General features: G+C 42.3%; 1 protein-coding gene and 1 long non-coding RNA gene across 2 annotated transcripts in view; one reads left to right on the top strand and one right to left on the bottom strand.

The window, feature by feature from the left end:
- The first annotated feature begins 5,326 nt into the window (after positions 1-5,326).
- Positions 5,327-6,355, top strand: LOC140698359 (uncharacterized). Its single transcript, XR_012076108.1, has 3 exons — positions 5,327-5,384; positions 5,636-5,829; positions 6,271-6,355. It is a non-coding gene; the product is annotated as an uncharacterized lncRNA (long non-coding RNA).
- The window catches only part of LOC102531541 (uncharacterized), a 146,076-nt gene continuing 133,046 nt past the window's right edge, over positions 5,760-18,789 (bottom strand). The window contains 1 exon segment of the mRNA XM_031681522.2: positions 5,760-9,533. Within this exon segment, the coding sequence (XP_031537382.2) occupies positions 7,982-9,533 (1,552 nt within the window). The 3' untranslated portion in view covers positions 5,760-7,981.

Genomic DNA, 18,789 nt, shown 5'->3' on the forward strand with positions numbered 1-18,789 from the left:
CTTGTTCCTCATCTTGTTGCCCGTTCTCCCCAACCCTTCCGAATGTCCTAAATCTCCATTATTTCTGCCTCCCTGCCTCATCTCGGCTCCCTCTCTGCCCTCCGGGTTACACTCCCGTAGGCCCCACTCTCCGGCACCCCCTGGTGGTTATACGTCTTCCCGCTCTCTCTTCCTGCTCCAGTCACTCATTTTCCCTTCTCTCCCAGCACCATGTAGCTCTGAAGGCCATGGTTCCTATCTCTTTCAGCTTCTCCCCCCACTCCCTGTGTGAAGTGCCTTGTGGGAGACCATGACTGGGTTAATAAATTGTAACAGACCCCAGCCGCTTGTGACCTTTGAGAACAAATGTGCTCTGCTAGCAGGCGCCTGTGCATCTGAGAGACTTTTTACTTTGCATTGGCAGATCTGTCCCCCCAACACCAGCAATGACTGACTGGCCTACAGATCCTTCCCACCGAGGAGGCCGCTCGTGCTGCGCGGTAAGAGACACCTGCCCCGGACCTAATAATCCATGAACAGTTATGCCACTTAGATTTTCCGGTACAAGAGGCTGTTGAGACTCAATCCTTTTCGCCCAGTAAAGGGCTGTCGTAGCCAAAGGATGACTAGTTATAGGGCTGGCAAGGTCCCTTTAAGGGGAAGGAGCAGAAGTTTTCCAGGCCAGGTCCCCGGAGAGAGGACGTGAAGTCCGGAGGGCTGTAAAAGCACTTCCACTTCACCAGCAAAGTCAGAATCAAGTAGCTGAGGTAGAACCAGAACGCCTTGCTGTGATCCGTCTAAGCAGACTACGATTAGACCCTGGGTCCCTTCAGGGAAAGGGCCAGACATTCCAGTGAAGGCGGAGTATATACAATCTAGTTCCTTAAGAACTAATTCTGAGGTAGAACACAAGTCCACTGCGGACGCACTGCTGAAGGGGTCTCCGCAGGACTGGGCCGAGGAGACTGGGTCAGAGAGACCTGTGTTTGAGCTGGCCGGGTGGGGCTGTTCCACTTGGGGTTTGGGGCAGGGGAGCTGGCGCCCCATTTCCCATTTCCCGAAATCAGATTGCTATCCTTCTCAGATTTAGAGCGACACTGGTTTGCCCAATGCCTTCCTTTGCCGCACCGAGGGCAGTCTTTGTTAGGTTAATTTTTGAGGCGGACTTCCTTGCCCTCCCTTATTGGGCTGGCAGCATTCCCTTTGACCATGGCCAGGTTTACCACACTTAAAGCAGGTCACGGCAGAAGTGGATCTCATTAAAGCTGCAAGGGCCTGAGCACGATGGGTTTCAGTTCCCACATTCTGGCAAGCTCTTATATAATTGGCTATATTTTTGTTTTGAGTTTGAATACTAGCAAGCGCTGCCTGGCAATCTGCATTAGCGTTTTTATAAGCCAGCTGTTGTAAGAGCACTCTCGCTGCCTCCTGATCATCTACTTGGTGAGAGATGCTCAGTTCTAAGCAATTAATAAAATCAACGTAAGGTTCTGTGGCGCCTTGCTGAATGGTAACAAAGGAGCCAGCGGCAGCTCTGGTTGCGGGAACTTTACACCACGCCGCGAGGGCAGTGTCAGTACACTGCCTAAAAGCCAGCCTACCCACATGGATCTGCTGCTGAGGGTCAGCATAGTGACCTGTTCCTTCAAGCACTTCTATAGGTGTACCATTATTAGCATCAGCATTACGAGCAGCTTGTAAGAGAAACTTCATGATGTTCAGAAGACCAAATAGCAAACTGAGCAGGAGTTGAGAGTTTTTACAAGAGCTCTCCAGTCCCAAGGAGTCATAACATATGCATTTCCAACTGTATCAAGAATACCTTTAGTAAATGAACGCTGAGTCCCATTTTCTATAACACTAGTTTTTAGCTCCTTGAATACAGAGAAAGGGACAGCCTCATGCTTAACACCTTGCCACGCCCTGCAATCACCGGGAAAGCATGCAGCTCTCCCAAATGTAAACCTTCTTTAAAACATTGTTCCACAGCAGTTTGCTTACAATCATACTCCTCAGGAGAGGGAGGAGGCGGTGGCAGCGGCAAATCGATCTGTGAAAGAGGGGCAAACTGTGCAGAAAGGACTGGGGGTGAAGTAGTAGGAGGGGAGGAAGGGGAAGAACAGGGTTCAGGTTCAACGTAATTAGTCTGCAAATAAGAGTATAAGGGACATAAAGCAGCGCGTACCAAATTCCAAGTAGTTAAAATGGAAGCAGGGATTTTCTCCCTTTGCTGATGCCTACGTTTTAAATTCTTACCAACCTGTTCCCAGAATTCCAAATTGATTGTTCCATGGTCTGGAAACCAGAGACAAATCTCTTGTACCATTTGTAACAATTTAATAAGTTGCTCTCTGACAGGGAGCAGTGAGATGCTTTCAGCAGCTGCTGCAAGGTGAGGAGGTAGATCATTTGTTCCTTAGTTAATTGTTGACCCATAGTAAGAAAATGAAAGCAAAACAAGGCTCTCTCTGAATTCTAGGCATGTTGGCAACTATCCCAAGTGGGTGTTGCTGTTCCTTTACAGGAGTGAAATCTACGGGGATCAGGATGCAGTCTCTCTCCAGCTGAAGTGTGCCATTCCGTCGCTGTGTAATCAATAACATCGGGGTCACCAGTTGTGGGTTCTGACTGGCAGAAGTCCCACCGAGATGGAATGAATTACTTGAGACTGTGGAAAGTCAAGAGAGCGAGAGGGAGTCGGGGATCAACTCCTCAAGCCTCTCAAATGCGCCCACATTTATTGTGTACAGTCAAAGGAAAAATCACCAATAGCTGTGTCATGGGATGTAGGAGCTTAAAGAAAGACGGGATGGGGTAGAGATTATAGAATCCATAATGAGTACAAAGGCTTAATTTATCTTCAGGACAGACATGGGGAGAGGGGAACAAGGTACACTCTTCAGACCTAAGTTGATTACAAAACAGACCACCAGACTAGCCAGTCCCTCGTCTTGGGGATTACACACTAAACAGCAGAAGGCATGCCCAGCGTTTATAGCCGAGGGCATAGGTCATACGAGAAGAGTAAATCCTAAACTATGGACCTATGCTTAAAATAAGCCGTGTCCTGCGTTTATAGCAAGGGACACACAATGGCTTTGCCATTGGAAGCAGCCCTAGGCTAAAACCTCAACTACGCAAGCAGCGCATTGTCCCTGCTTTTTATGGCAAGGAGACAGGCGTGCAAATGCACAGGCACCTGCTAGCAAAGCACATTTGTTCTTCTTCAAGGTCACAAGCGGCTGGGGTCTGTCACAATTTATTAACTGAATCATGGGCTCCCACAGTGCTTCACCAGTGCTGCCCACTATCCCACTGCTGCTTTGCCGCCCTATTCTGCTCACCAGTCTATCCCCCTTCTATAAACTTCTGTTTTATCCGCTTGTTCCTTTCACAGCTGTCTTTCAGGTTACTGTCTCTTTACAACCCCTCAGCCATCCTCACCGTTCCCACTGGTTCTCCCTCCTTCTTTTCTCCTCAGTTTTTCTACTTCTCTCTCAGCCACTGTCTCTGCTTCCCCTGATTCTCCGCGCCCACGTATTTACAGGGATGTCGACTCAGTAAGATGCCCGCCTACTGGAAAAGACCGTTTTTCAGCGGGGTGGAATGTGGGACGTAACAATACTGCGGGGTCACACGGCTGACCCCGGTCACCTCCCCCTACGCGGGGTGGGGGAAGGGCTGACTACGAAGGGAAGGCCCGCGGAGCAGAAGGACCGGCCTGAGGAGGACGCGAGGACTGAGGGGCTGGGAGGCAGGGGGACTCAGGAGAGGCCGGGGTCCTCAGAATCCCGGGACCCGGGAGAGGACTTGGCCCTACAGGAGCGGGGCGGCCGGCGCCGTCCACCTCGCGGAAGGGGACGTGCCAGGGGGGGCGGAGGTAGTAGGAGGTTTCAAGAAGGAAAATGACTCTAAAGGTGGTATCTTCGTGGACCGAAGGGCTAAAGCCCGAGGACAGCTACCAGCCTCGGGCGATTTTAAACCCCAAGGGAAACGACCCCTGACCTTTAACAGCGACGTCTGAATTTACTGGGGGCAGAGGAGCAGGTGTGGGGATTTAAGGTCCGTATTGACTTCAAGGCCCTGAGGATGGACTACGGGGGACTGCGAAGCGCAGATTTACACTAAAAGGGAGAAACTTACGGTCTGCTGTGTGACCTTCCACCCGAGCACCCCACTTCCGTTTCCGTAAGAAGCGGCGCACCGGCAGAGCAAAGAGCCCACGCGGCTGGGGGCGGGGCCTGGGCGGAGCTCTACCGGTGAAGGGCGGGGCGTGCATGAGCTGGGGGAGGGGCAGAGGCGGGGCCTGCTCTCCATCCGCCTCGCTCTGGAGATGTCTTTTTCAAGTTTAGAAACGCTGAAGTGTCTTTTGTGCAGCAGGGTTGCTGTCTGCTTAGTTTAAATAACTGCCTGTAACAGTTTCAAGACAAACGCTTGCAGCTGTGTGAAACACGTCGGAAACTGAGATGTCTCCTCTTCACAGGTTGAAAACAGATTAAGTCAAAAACTGGGTTTGCCAGGGGGTTGCCCAGAAGTCCTGCTAGTGAGGCTGAAGCAATTCGGCGGTCTAGGAACTCGCGTCTGGGGAATGTCAGGCGGGACCGTGACTGGATCCAGCAACATTTCCTTCAATGAGAACTTCAGTTGTCTCTGTATTACAAACTACAAAACTCTCCCTGGGTAGAATGGGCAGTTTTCTCTATTCCCCATTTCCCCAGGAGGCCAAACTCAACACGGCTCAGTTGCAGAGACTCAGGGAGAAGACCTGGGGTCTAAGACTGGGGGACTATGCCATTTTATACTTCAGGTGGCACACAAATGAAAAGATATCATCAATTCACATTTTAAAAAGATGCAGTGGCTGGGATAGATTTGGGGCTCCTACGAGGTGGATTGCTCTGTATTACGCAGTACTGCAAACGAGCCATGTTGACAAGACCCTTCAGCATGAACTTTCATGAGTCCAAGCAAGGGAATGAGTGGATCGTGGAACTTTTCATTAAATACAGACTAGCGGAGGAGAAGTTGATTATTGGTGAAAGTCACGAATCCATTTTGCTTACGGGGAATTTTGTTTGTATAACTTTAAAGCAGCAATAGGGACATATTCACAAAAAATGAGACATTTCCTCAATCACAGTAGATTTTGGCCCATGTTTCTCCTGTAATACTATGAAACTCTAGAAAGTTCCCACTGTATATTGTTCCTTCTAAATTATATTACAGTACTCCAAGCTCAAAGAGCTTCTTAACCTTATCTCTGAAACTGTCATTTCCTAATTTTTTCCATCTTTATTATTGCTATTTTCACTTCAGGTAAATCAAGGTGCGTAACATGGGTTTTATTTGGGCACAAAAGAGGAGATGAGGAAATATTGTAATGCTGCATATTCATGAATGAAGGGGTAGGTTTTAGGGGGTCAGAGCTTGTAATTGCACTGTTGTGGTATAGTGATGTAAAGCTCCTGGGACAATATGCATGCATGTGTGTGACTGAAACAACGTGCTGTACACCAGAAATTGACACAACATTGTAAACTGACTATACTTCAATAAATAATAAATAAAATAAAAATCCTAGGACAGAGCGTGGAGAGAATAACTCACCTGCAAATGATATAATCCCCAAATTGTATATTCTTTTATTTCATCACAGAAAGAAATCGTTGAAGATTCTTTCAATTCTAAGTCTCTACAGTGCATTGTTAGATTCGGTTATGAGGTACCGATGTGGGATGAAACTGTGTTGGTAGAAGAAACATGATCCATTCAGTCACAGATAAAAAGTGATAAAAACTTTAATTCGAGCATGAGACTCATGATACATCCTGAATGAAACAGTAGCAAAAGGTAATGGCAGCAGTTAAATATGAATCACACACATGCACATACTATTCTGGTTCTTTTATCAAAATTTCATTTCAAGATAGCACTTCAATTTTCAAGAATAAGATTAATTTTGCATCATTCATTGATATACAAGTTATTGCCATCTGATGGAGAAAGTGACCACCTTTTCCTCTGCATTATTTCTACCAGATAATCAGTCCTTAGGAACAGTCACTCTCCTCCCATGAAAAGCCCAGTCAGTCCCTTAATGTCACTCCTGCTCTGTTCAGTCAGTTGGTAGAACCTTCTGTCCAACAACCCACTGTGACCTATATGTATGGAAGGGCACCCTGAGCAGAATAAGCATGATGAGTCAAGCCAGTTTTACACTTTTCTCAGCCCCTCCCTGATGCTAATTTGCACACTGTTGAATTGGGTAATAGTGTGCAATTGTTTTCCCAGGGAGCATGGATGTGAATGAACTGCAGCTAATGAAGTCGGCCCCTTCATCTTACCGAATCTTGCCCAGAGACCATCATCAAAGGCCCTTAATGAAGACTTAAGATCAACACACTTCAGGGCGGGTATGGTATAGCTCAGTGGTAGAGTGTGTGCTTAGCATGCATGAGGTCTTGGGTTCAATCCCCATTTGAAAAAATAAAATAAAATAAAATAAAATAAAATAAAATAAAATAAACTTAATAACTTAATTCCCTCCCTCCAAAAAAAAAAAAGGATCAACAGACTTCAAACTCCAGGTGGAAAGGCATAAGTAGTAATGTAGCCTTTTCAAAACTCAAATGTTTAAGATGTTTATACACTAAAGACAATGTGCCATTTCCACACAATTCCTTGCTCCTGTGATTAAACGTCATGTCATGAGTTTTTGACACATTTTGACACATTCCTGTTATTCTGCAGTATACCATCTCAGGTTAACCTCAGAAAACTGAAGACCTAGTTATTTCTAGCATGGATCCTCTGAAGTGTGGTCCATTGTGAGAACTGGTCAAGAAATTCACCAAATTCATTACTTTTATAAAGCTTCTTCCCAATATGAATTCTTTGGTGAATCCTGAAGACATACTGGTTCTTAAAGGTATTTCCAAGTTAAATATATATTTGCATGTGTTCTGTGCTGCATAAATTCTCTCATTATGCCAAAAGCATGGACATCTGATGAAGCCTTACCACAGTCACAACACTGGTAAGGCCGCTCTCCAAATTAAACCCTCTGATGTGCCACAGTTTTGATCTGTGGGTAGAAGGCTTAGCATGCACATTCCTTTTCTGTGGTTTCTCTCAAAGATGCATATTCTGAAGTCTAGTGCATTGTGAGGCCTGAATAAAGCCTCTGCCACATACATTTACTTGATTTCGCTTCAATATGGACTGTGTTCACGTTGATATTTGAACTTCAGGGAAAGTCCTTGCCGGGTTGACTGCATTTATAAGGTGTTGATCCAGTGTGTTCATCAATGTTTGATATTTGGGTAAAATCTTTATACCACACACTGCACTTGTGTGGTTTCACTCCAGAATGTGGACTTTTTTCCAATTATAATCAGTTTACAATATTGTGTTAATTTGCAGTGTACAGCATAATAGTTCGTTCATACATATACATACATATATTTGTTTTCATATTCTTTTTCATTACAGGTTACTACAAGATACTGAATATAGTCTCCAGTGCTCTACAGTAGAAACTTGTTTACCTAAATTTCAAAAAATTGAACTATAGTTGACTTACAATGTTGTGTTAGTTTCTTCTGGTGCATAGCATAGTGATTCAGTTATACCTACATATATGTTCTTTTTCATTATAAGTTTCTACAAGATACTAAATATAGTCCCCTGTGCTGTACAGTAGAAACTTGCTTATCTATTTTATATACAGTAGTTACAAAATATAGATTCTTATATTTAGTGAAAAGCAAGCAATAATTTGAAACTGTCACATTCACTGCATTTGTAGGTAGGGTGTAATTTGGTGAACACTGAGTTTAAGGCAACTGCCACACTCAGGACATTTGTAAGGGTCTGTCTAGAATGGATTATGTGATAGTGGGTGGGGTGGGAGCCCCGAGTAAGAGCATCACCACACTCATGGTGCCTGGAAGGTTACTCCCCAGAATGAACTCTTTGGTGAATCCTGAGGTAGGACTACTGTCTAAAAGACTTCGCCACATTCCATAGACTGATGTGAGTCCTCTCCAGCATGAGTTTTCTTGTGAAGCAGCAGGTGTGAACACCTGCCACAAGCCTTGCCACGTGCATCACATCTGTAAGGTCTCCCTCCAGTGTGGGTTGCTTGATGTTTACTTTGGGTTGAACTCACACTAACGGCTTTGCCACACACATTACATTTGTAAGCTTTCTCTCAGCTGTGAATTCTCTGGTGATTTACAAAGTGTGAGTTCTGACTGAAGACTCTGCCACATTAGCATTTGTACGGTTTCTCTCCAGTATGAGATCTCCGATGACTTGCCAGGTTTGAATTCCGACTGAAGACCTTGTCGCACACGTCACATTTATATGGTTTCTTTCCCGGAGGGATTCTCTGCTGTGCCGTGAGGTGTGAGTCCTGAGTGGAGGCTTTACCACCCATGCTAGAGTTGAAAGGTTTCTCTCCAGGATGAATTCTCTGGTGAATCCTGATGTCAGACCATTGCTGAAAGGTCTTGCCACACTCAATGCACTTGTATGACTTCTCTTCGGTGTGAATCCTCTCATGATGCCGAAGACGCGAAGGCTTCATAAAAGCCTTGCCACATTCCTTACATTTGTAAGATTTCTCTCCAGTGTGAATTACCTGATGGTAAGTGAGGCTTGAACGCACACTAAAGGCTTTGCCGCACTCATTACATTTGTACGGCTTTTCCCCAGTGTGAATTCTCCGATGACTTGCCAGGTGTGAGTTCTGACTGAAGACCTTGTCACATATATCGCATTTATATGGTTTTTCTCCAGTGTGGATGATCTGATGTGTAGTAAGGTGCGAACCCATAGTAAAGGCTTTCCCACACTCTTTACATTTAAAAGGTTTCTCTCCAGAATGAATTCGCTGGTGAATCCTGATGTCAGACCACTGCCTGAAGGCCTTGCCGCATTCGGTGCATTTGTACGGCTTCTCTCCGGTGTGAATTGTCTCATGACGCCTCAGCTGCGAGTGCTTGAGGAAAGCCTTGTCACACTCGCTGCACTGGTAAGGTCTCTCGCCGGTGTGCATCACCTGATGGTCGATCAGGCTTGAACGCACAACGAAGGCTTTGCCACACACATCACACTTGTAGGGTTTCTCTCCGGTGTGACTTTTCTGATGGTCAGCCAGGCTCGAACTTTGCATGAAAGCTTTGCCGCATTCGTTACATTTGTGTGGTTTCTCCCCACTGTGGATTCTTTGATGTCTCACGAGTTTGCAGCTGTGGAAAAAGGCCTTGCCGCACTCATTGCATCGGTAAGCTTTCTCTCCAGTGTGGGTGACCCGGTGTTTCGTGAGGCTTGAACGCATCGTGAAGGCTTTGCCACACTCGTTACATTTGTAAGGCTTCTCTCCAGTGTGTAGTCTCAGGTGATTTACAAGGTATGAATTTTGACTGAAAACCCTGCCACAGACGTCACATTTATACGGTTTCTCTCCCGTATGGATCATCTGATGTCTAGTGAGGTTCGAGCTGCGATTAAAGCTTTTGCCACACTCGTTACATTTGTGAGGTTTTTCGCTCTGTGCTGCGCCGTCCTGTGTCAGTCCCGGAGGATGGATGGGGTCGTTCCCACGTGTGTTAGAAACGCTAGTTTGGACACTCGGAGGAGTTCTTTCAGGCAGTGAAAATGAGCCGGCGCTGTTGGCAGCGTTCGCAGTTTGATTACATTCAAAAATTTCCCCTTGGGTTTGAGGGATCGGAAGTTTATCTCGAAAGCTTGATCCAAGCTTATTTTCAACGGGCTTGTTTCCTGCATCTTTTCTACCACGTTGATCTTTTCCGTCAGTGAGATGTTCCCCATGGGTTCTACCCATTCCTTTCTCACTTCTCTCATCATCTCTCCACCGACACTCAAAGTCATACATTTTTTCTCGGATTCTCCTGAGGTGCACATCTCTGACTTCATGACTTCCGAGTCTTCCCCAGATCACGGTTTGGAATACATCTGTTGTATTAGTGTTCTCCTTTGGTTGTAATTTCTTGGTAACATGTGAGGGAGAGATATCTACAAGATACAAAGAACCATAGGTATCTTATTAATTACATTTTGTAAATAAATGTTTCATCCTGGACACGTAATATTACGCCAAAAATAATACTTATACTGAATGTAGCTGTGAAAATTCCCCATCATGATCTTCAAAATTTGAGAAACATTAAAGACGTAGGATTCTTTAATAAAGAAAGTGCAATCACCTGTGATTCAAATTAATTTTAGGGTAGCCTCATTTCAAACACCCTGTTACAAAAACACTCACGTTTTGCAAGCTTACGTTAGCTTTCAAAGAAAGGGTGTTTTCCACCATGACCCCAAAGCACATACCAACTCACTGTAAATGCCTCATAACGAGACAGAAAATATTAGACATATTTTGTGGGTACTTAATGCATACTGATTGTACATACTCTGCATCTGAAATCTGCATACTTACTGTACATAAATGAATGCTAAAAAATAGATAATACATTGTAATGGTAAGTAATCCAAAACAGGCTAATCTAACAACCTAAACAAATGGCAGTTCAGAATTACAAAATATAGCACTGAGTAAATGAAAAATTTAATAAAACAATATTAAAAAAAGAAATTTTCTCTAAATAGCTGTTATAAAAGCATCCGTGCTCATGAAGAACAGGCATTCTTTTTTTTTTTTAAGAAAGGCATTCTATAACATTAACAAGTACATACCAGTTATATTGCATAAGATATTCTGAAAGACCATCTGTAAATCACAGTAAAAATTAATAAATATATTATTCTAGTAACCCATGATAAAACCAGCAGTAATAAGGAGCCATGTTATAGAAAAAGTATACTCTATGGAAAGACTAAAGAAAGGAGGGTGGGTATAGCTCTGTGGTAGAGCATGTGCTCAGCATGCACGAGATCCTGGGTTCAAGCCCCAGTATCTCCATTAAAAATAATAAAAGAATGAAGAAAGGACTTTCATTTTAGAAAGAGCACACAATATGAAAAGTGTAAAAGGTGTCGAGATAACTGACTTCCAAAGTATCAGGTCAGGAAAACATGTAACCTTATAAAGAGTAAGAGCTGGAGGAAGAATTCAGAAGTCACGACTATGATTTCATGACTGCTGTCACCTAACAGCCAATCAGAGCAGCTCTCCATCTCTGCAGTGCCTTTCAATTATCCAGTCACTGTCCCCAAAATATCCGTAATATGAAGTGCGTGCTCTGAAAATGCATTAACTAAGGTCAGAGAACGCTGTTGAGAACAATTTGCAAAATAAAATCACACAAAAATATAATGCAAACAAAGGGATACCTCACAATAAATATGACAGTTGATCTATGTCTTTCAAAACAGTAACTTGTGAGTCTTTCTGTAAAATGTGCAATATTCTAAGTCATCTAACAGTACTTGTTTGTTTTAAAAGCCTGAGGTAGTAGCTCATTATCTGGTCTTACTCTATAAGCCTTCTGATATTGTTTGTGTTAAGTGATGAACTCTGTTTCAGCATGTAATTTTAACTTTTAAGGAAAATAAAAGTGCATTTGGATTAAGGGGAGGGTATAGCTCAAGTGGTAGAGCGCATGCTTAGCATACACAGTGTCCTGGGTTCAGTCCCCAGTACTTCTTCTAAAAATAAGTAAATAAACCTAAATACCTTCCCCCTTAAGAAATGCAATTGTTTTGAAAGAAGATGCTTTTATGAGAATAACACCTTATCTAACATTGCTTAAATGGTTTTCATCCAAAGCGATGCAAAAATAAATATAAATACTGCCATAAAAAAAGCACCTGAGGTAAATCATCATTATTTTGCAAATAAGGGCAGCAGACTTGGAGGGTTTATGTACATAGCCCCAACTGACACAGGAAGTGAGAGGATTTCAGCCTGGACCCACAGACTCAGACAACATGTTCTTAAGCATGACTGCCCACTGAACAGTACAAATTACCAAAAAAATACAACAAATACCAAGAGCTTGGAAAGCAACACTTCCAGGCAGTTCAGCGCGGTCATGTGGTAGTTTTACCCAGCCACCCCTCCTGGAAATGACTTCTGAGTCATCCCCCCTGCACATACTGATTTACGTGGTGTCCTGAGAACTTTGTTCAGTGGCTGAGAAGAGTGTAAGAGGAGATTCTGAAAAGGGAGACAGTAATGTTGCAGAAAGGAATCAGGTTTACATTTATTGTAATACTTGCTATGAAACTTATTAAATTGAAAATCCCAGGAGTTCCATTTCCCGGTGACTACTGCAGAGGAAAAGACAGATATTCTAGGAGATGCATGCAAGAATGCTCTTAGCAGGACCCAGGAGGGAAAACCAGGAAATGGCCACCATTCTGTATCCACAAATGCAAAAACGATGAAATCTTATCGACGGTACAGCAAGGTAGGGAGACCCTGGGTTCCAAACGATGATCTGGCTGGGTGCGCAAGTTTGTTGGAGGAAACAAAGTTAGCAAGCAGTTTTACGCCAAGGTCTGAGCATTTTAAGGATGTGACTGCATTAGTTAATAAAGGGGAAAAAAAAGAATCTCACTAACATACTAATTATATAACATATTGTTAAAAAAAGAAATTTAATAATTTTGGTATATAAATTGTTCAGTCTAAAACTTTTTGTTATTAAAAATTATAATAGTATGGGGTGGAGGGTATAGCTTAGTGGTATAGTGTGTGCTTAGCGTGCATAAGGTCCTGGATTCAATCCCCAGTACTTCAATTAAGAAAATAAATAAATAAATCTAATTACCTCCCCACTCCAAAAAACAAAACAAAAACAAAACAAACAAGAAAAAAAAAACCTGGGGGTGAAAAAACATAGCTCCTTAAAAAACCAAAAACCAAACCAAAACAAAACAAACAAAAGAAAACAAAAAAAAATAAATAAATAAAAATAAAATATATACTAGTGTCTTTTTTGCTGGCCTTCTCTAATAATAAGAAGTCATATTATTGGATCTTTTCACACAATCTATGCAAAAAAAAAAAAAAAAAAAGAAAGATATGAGGAGTGATGTCAGCAAGACAGAAGAACCATAAACTCCAGGCATGGAGTTAACCCATGGAGAACCAACTAAACTACAGCATAGAAACAAAAAGTCCTTTGGGGAAACTCTAGACATTAGTGAAGAAGCTACGGGAGTCCATCAAATTCCTACCCCAGAAACACTGAACCAAAAGTGAAGAAACGCTCATGTCACTTTGCCTGACCTTGCCTCCCTCCCTTCGAGGCACACTGCAGTGAGATCAAACTGGAGAAAGCCTCCCAGTTCCCAGGTCCTCCCTTGGGAAGAAATGCAAATCAAAGCCACAGTGAGATACCACCTCCCACCTGTTAGAATGGCCGTGATCAAAAAGAGAAGTACCAGCAAGGATGCAGAGGGATGGGTACCCCAGTGCAGTGCTGTCGGGAATGTAAATTGGCACGGCCACTATGGAAACCAGCGCAGAGGTTCCTTGCAATATTGTAAAGAGAACTACCATATGGTGCAGCAATCCCACTTTTTTGGGTATACATCAAAAGGAAATGAAATTGGTATTTCAAAGACGTGTTTCTGCATTCTATGTTCATTATAGGATTATTTACAATAGTCAAGACATGGGAACAACGTAAGTGTCCAACCTAAGTGTCCAAGAGCTTAATGGATAATGAAAATGTGATACACACACACACACACACACACACACAGGAATATTATTCAGCCATGAACAAAATGGGAATCTTAGTATCTGTACCAACATGGATGGACCCTGAAGGTACTATGCTAAGTGAAATAAGAGAGAGAAAGAGAAAAACTGTGTGATGTCACTTATATGTGAAATATTAAAAAAAAAAAGCCAAACAAATAGAAATGAAGCATAGAAAAGTAGACGCCAGGGGCTGGGGGCAGGCAGAAATGGAGAGATGTTCATCAAAGAGTATAAAACTCCAGTTGTAAGATGAGTAAGCTCTTGGGAGCTCATGTGCAGCATAATAACTACAGTTGTCAATACTGTATTATACACTTAAAAACTGTTAAGACAGTAGACCTTCAACCACAAGTAACAAATGTTGGTGAGAATGCAGAGAAAAGGGAACACTTTGACACTGCTGGTGGGAAAGTAAACTGGTATTGCCACTGTGGAAAACGGCATGGAGGTTCTTCAAAAAACTAAATTTAAATGGAACTACTATGTGACCCAGCAATTTCACTTCTGGGTAAAGAACTGAAGAAAATGAAAACACTGATTCAAAAAGATATATGCACCCCAATATTCACGGGAGCATTTGTTACAATAGCCAAGATATGGAAGCAGCTTTATTGTCCATCAACAGATGAATGGATAAAGAAGACGTGGTATACACACACACACACTGAAAAATTACTCAGCCATAAAAATGAATAAGTTTTTGCCATTTACAACACTATGGATAGACCTGGAGGGTACTGAGGTTAGTGAAATAAGTCTGCAGACAGAGAAAGGCAAATACTGTATGTTATCACTTATATGTGGAATCTAAAAAATAAAACAAAGAAATGAACAAAACAAACTAGTGGTTACCAGTGGGGAGAGGGAAGGGTAGGGCAAGATAGCGGTAGGGGATTAAAAGGTACAAACTACTATGTATAAAAAAGCTACAAGGGTATACTGTACAGCACAGGGAATATAGCCAATATTTTATAACAACTTTAATGAAGTAAAATCTATAAAAATTTTGAAGCACTATGTTGTACACCTGAAACTAATTTAATGTTGTAAATCAACTATACCCTCAATAAAAAAATAAATAAATAACCCAGTGGGGGAGGACTGGGAACACAAAAAGTTGCTATGACGTGAATTAATGGATGTGTTAACACACCTATTGTGGTAATCTTTTCACAATACATACGTTTATCAAACCATCACAGTGTACACTTTAAATTCTATCTCAATAAACCTGGAGGGGGAAGAAAATACAAAGGAGATGATGCTTTATCCTGTGAATAAAAAGAATTTCCCAGAAAAGACAATATGAAATCAGGAAGAGCCTACATTCCCAACCAGGCAGAGCAGTGGAAGAGAGACAAAACTACAAGACGCGGCAGTCAGACACTGCAGGGTCTTGGGATGGGACTGTGGGCTCTACCCACAGACACGCCTGAAAGATGGATATCTATGCTCCGCATGTAGGACTTGGGATCAAAAAGAGGATCTGTCTGTCCACTGTCTTAACAGTAGTTTTCCTAAGTAACAATCACAGATGATCCAACCCACCTCCTATTACACAACCCCAAGCTGTGTGACAAAAACAGAAGAAAGGGCTGAGGGATCCGAACAGGCAGACAAGGCTTGAGGCAGCTCCACGCAGGCTCTGGGGTGACAGATGGAATCAAAGAGTAGCCAGTGTTTTCCCATCTCCTGATTAGGTCTTCCAAGTTCAGCAAATGGGAGGGAATCGAGATCGGTCCAAGGGTTGGTACAACGGAGGCATCAGCTCTGATCTATATGGACTAGGAACTGAGCATCCAATGAAATGAAGTACACAAGGGGACACAAAGGAGAGAGAAATCCCTTTAAAACAGCCCATTTGGGGTGAGTGGGGTGTAGTTCAGTGGTAGAGTGCATGCCTAACATGCACAAGGTTCTGGGTTCAATCCTCGGTACTTCCATTAAATAAATAAATAGAAACCTAATTACTGCTCCCCATCTCCAAAAAAGAGGAGAAGAAAACCCCAGCCCATCCCACGCTCCTCAAAGTTAAGGACCAATGAGTTCTCAGGGGCCAGATGACAGAGTGTAGATCATGGGAAAGACCTTCTTTGTCTCTGGCACAGCTGCAGCACCACTGGAGGGTGAAAGAACACAGCTCCCATGTTGAAGGACTGGCTGGTAAGTAGGGGATAAGAAACATCTCCTCTGAGTTCACGAGAAATAAACTTGTTTCCCCACAGAACTCTCCCACTTGGGGAGAGTTTCCCCAAAACTATTAATGGTGTGGCTTCCTCTCTGTCCAACTGAGACCTGACCTGTGTTCACACCTTTGATACTTTCCCACCTCCGTGTGTTTTGTTTTGTTTTGTTTTTGCTATTTTCCCTCCCCTCTCCACAGTCCAGTGCTCTCTGTCCTTACTCCAAAATGGGGATAATAATATTCAGGTCAGGAAAAGAAATCCCTGCTAGTAAGAAGAAAGGGACATCATGTGCAGTGAAGCTTCCAGAATCCCAGCTCTTTGTTCAGCTAAGGTGAGAAGGTATTAAGAAAATGTTTCACAAAAATTCATCCACTGCTTGCCTCCTTCTGAATGCACAGAGAACAGCATAATATGCAGACATCTAGCTCTCTTTGAAGAACTACTGAGTCAAAAGCACAGGAGTAGAAAAGAGAGAAGTGGATATTTTAAATTGGCCTAAATCAAACCTTATAGTTTGATGCATATTTTAAGCTCTGGGCCCACCACCCATGATGTATCATAACGTGGGCAGATCATATGATGAAAGGGCAGGTTTAACATCCTGATGTTGCATCATGAAGCTTTTCACATCTGAGTCAACAGGGATCTCTGATCAGTCAAGCTAAACAAGGCCTCCTAAGGGGCACGCAGGGAAAACGCAGAGACAACTTCCGTGGGGAAGTCCTCTCACCCAGGGACAGCAGGTTCCTGCAGGTCTCCAGCATCACATCCCTGTACAAGGCCCTCTGGGCAGCGTCCAGGCACTCCCACTCCTCCTGGGAGAACTCGATGGCCACGTCCTCGAAGGTCAACTGTCCCTGAAATGAAAACACACTTCACAAAGGGGCCGTGAGCAGAGCTCTTATTTGCACGCAAGAGAAGAGGAGAGAGGGGTGAGGATGAATTCGGCTGAAGCGTGTGTTCTGATAGATCTATGGAGAGGTATTTGGAGACAATATTGCATCTCTAATTTATTGTGCTTTTCCATAGGTTATGACAGCCTCCAAATCAATGTGGATTTCTCATTTTTGCGTATATTATATGAAATTTACAGAAGAAAATTCAGCGCTGGGTCAGCTCTACAGAAGTGTTCAAGAAAGGTCAGAATCTAAAAATTGTGATGATGATAAAAATAGCAATGACTACAGGTTTTTGAACACTTCTTGTATAAGTGTATGTCATGTAACTTCCTGTATGTTAATCACTCTAAATGTTATACAGGCGTGAACCTGTTACCACTACAATAGATCATTAGAGAAAGATCTGGTTCCATTTTACAGAGTAGAAAACTGGGTCACAGACACTAAGAAACTCGCCTCAGGTCAAACAGTTAAGAAATGGTAAAAGTACCTGAACTTAAGGTGGTTGGGCTTTAGAACTGAACCTAAGAAATCAACCACTGAAGTAAGAGATTGAGAAGTACAGTCACACAGGGTTCTCCAACTGAGAAAACGTGAAACAAGTTCAAGATTAACATGGAACTGCATATAAAAGGTCATCGTTTACACACACACACACACACACACACACACGCATGCACATTAACACATTATTCTTCCTATTTATTTTAATCATTAAGATGATAATGTTGAAAAAAATTCAAGGCATGGGATTTTTTTGTAATTGTCTCTTTTTTAATTTTTATTTTTAAATTTTCTTATGGAGGTACTGGGGATTGAACCCAGGATCCTATGCTTTATGCTAAGCATGTGCTCTACCACTAAGCTATACCCCCCTCTCCTAGAGCATGGAATACATTTAAGATGAGTTCAACTTCTAAAAAAAATGTAGTATATATTTATGAAAGATCATATCTTCTATAAAAACCACGGACCTGCACAACCATACACATGTAAACAGATTTAAATTAACTGAAATGAGAAGAGTTGTCTCTAATACTTTGGAATGATTTTTTTTCATTATCATTTTTATTCCCATATATTTCATATTTGGGAAAGGGAAAATGTATCAATTGTACTTAACTTAGTTTGTCAACATTATTCTATAGTAGGCTAGTAAAAAAAATGGTATAAATGTGAAAAAAATATAGAATACTTTTAACTATAATCTCTATAAAATACCTATACTGAAAAATATAAACATTGTTTTATCCATTTAAATTCAGATATTTACACATGAAAAAAGCCAGAGTGTATCTGTTTATTCTTCCAATAAGATGATTCAAGATTAGAGTAGTTACTAGTGTTACACATTAATTTAAGAGATTAAGATTTTTCATTTCTTTTTTTTTTTTTTTTGGTAGGGCGGAGGTAATTAGGTTTATTTATTTATTTATTTAAATGGAGGTACTGGGGATTGAACCCAGGACCTTCTGCATGTTAATCATGTACTCTACCAGTGAGCTATACCCACCCCCAATGTTTTAAAAAATTACAGTAGGAGGTACTTGAAAAAAATTCTTGGATATTTAAAAATCATGACAAAAAGGAAAACTGCTTATTAAGCAAAAATATTTCACTAGATGCATTTTGTCTTAAATTACAGTGGAAAAAAGCCAGAGCTCCTGCCATTCACCTCTGTACAATATGCCTAAGCAGGGACCAGCAGAAGAGGATGAAAAAAGAGGAAAAAATAAAGAGTGAGAGCAAGAGAGAGTCCATAAGCCGGAACTGTCAAAATGCACAAGTCCAAGGACACAGATCGGATGAAAATGTTAAGTGGAGGGAAGATTCCACACCAACGGGGCCCTAATGAAAGCAGGGGTGACTATGTTCTATCAGACAAAACAGACTAAAGACAGAAACTGTCACAAGAGACAAAGGACAACACATAACAACAAAAAGGTCAGCTCACCACGAAGCTATGACAATTATCAATACAGATACGTGTCCAACATTAGCGCTCCAGATAAAGCAAACG

This window comes from Vicugna pacos, chromosome 9 (assembly GCF_048564905.1).
Source record: "Vicugna pacos chromosome 9, VicPac4, whole genome shotgun sequence".
Classification (NCBI taxonomy): Eukaryota; Metazoa; Chordata; class Mammalia; order Artiodactyla; family Camelidae; genus Vicugna; species Vicugna pacos.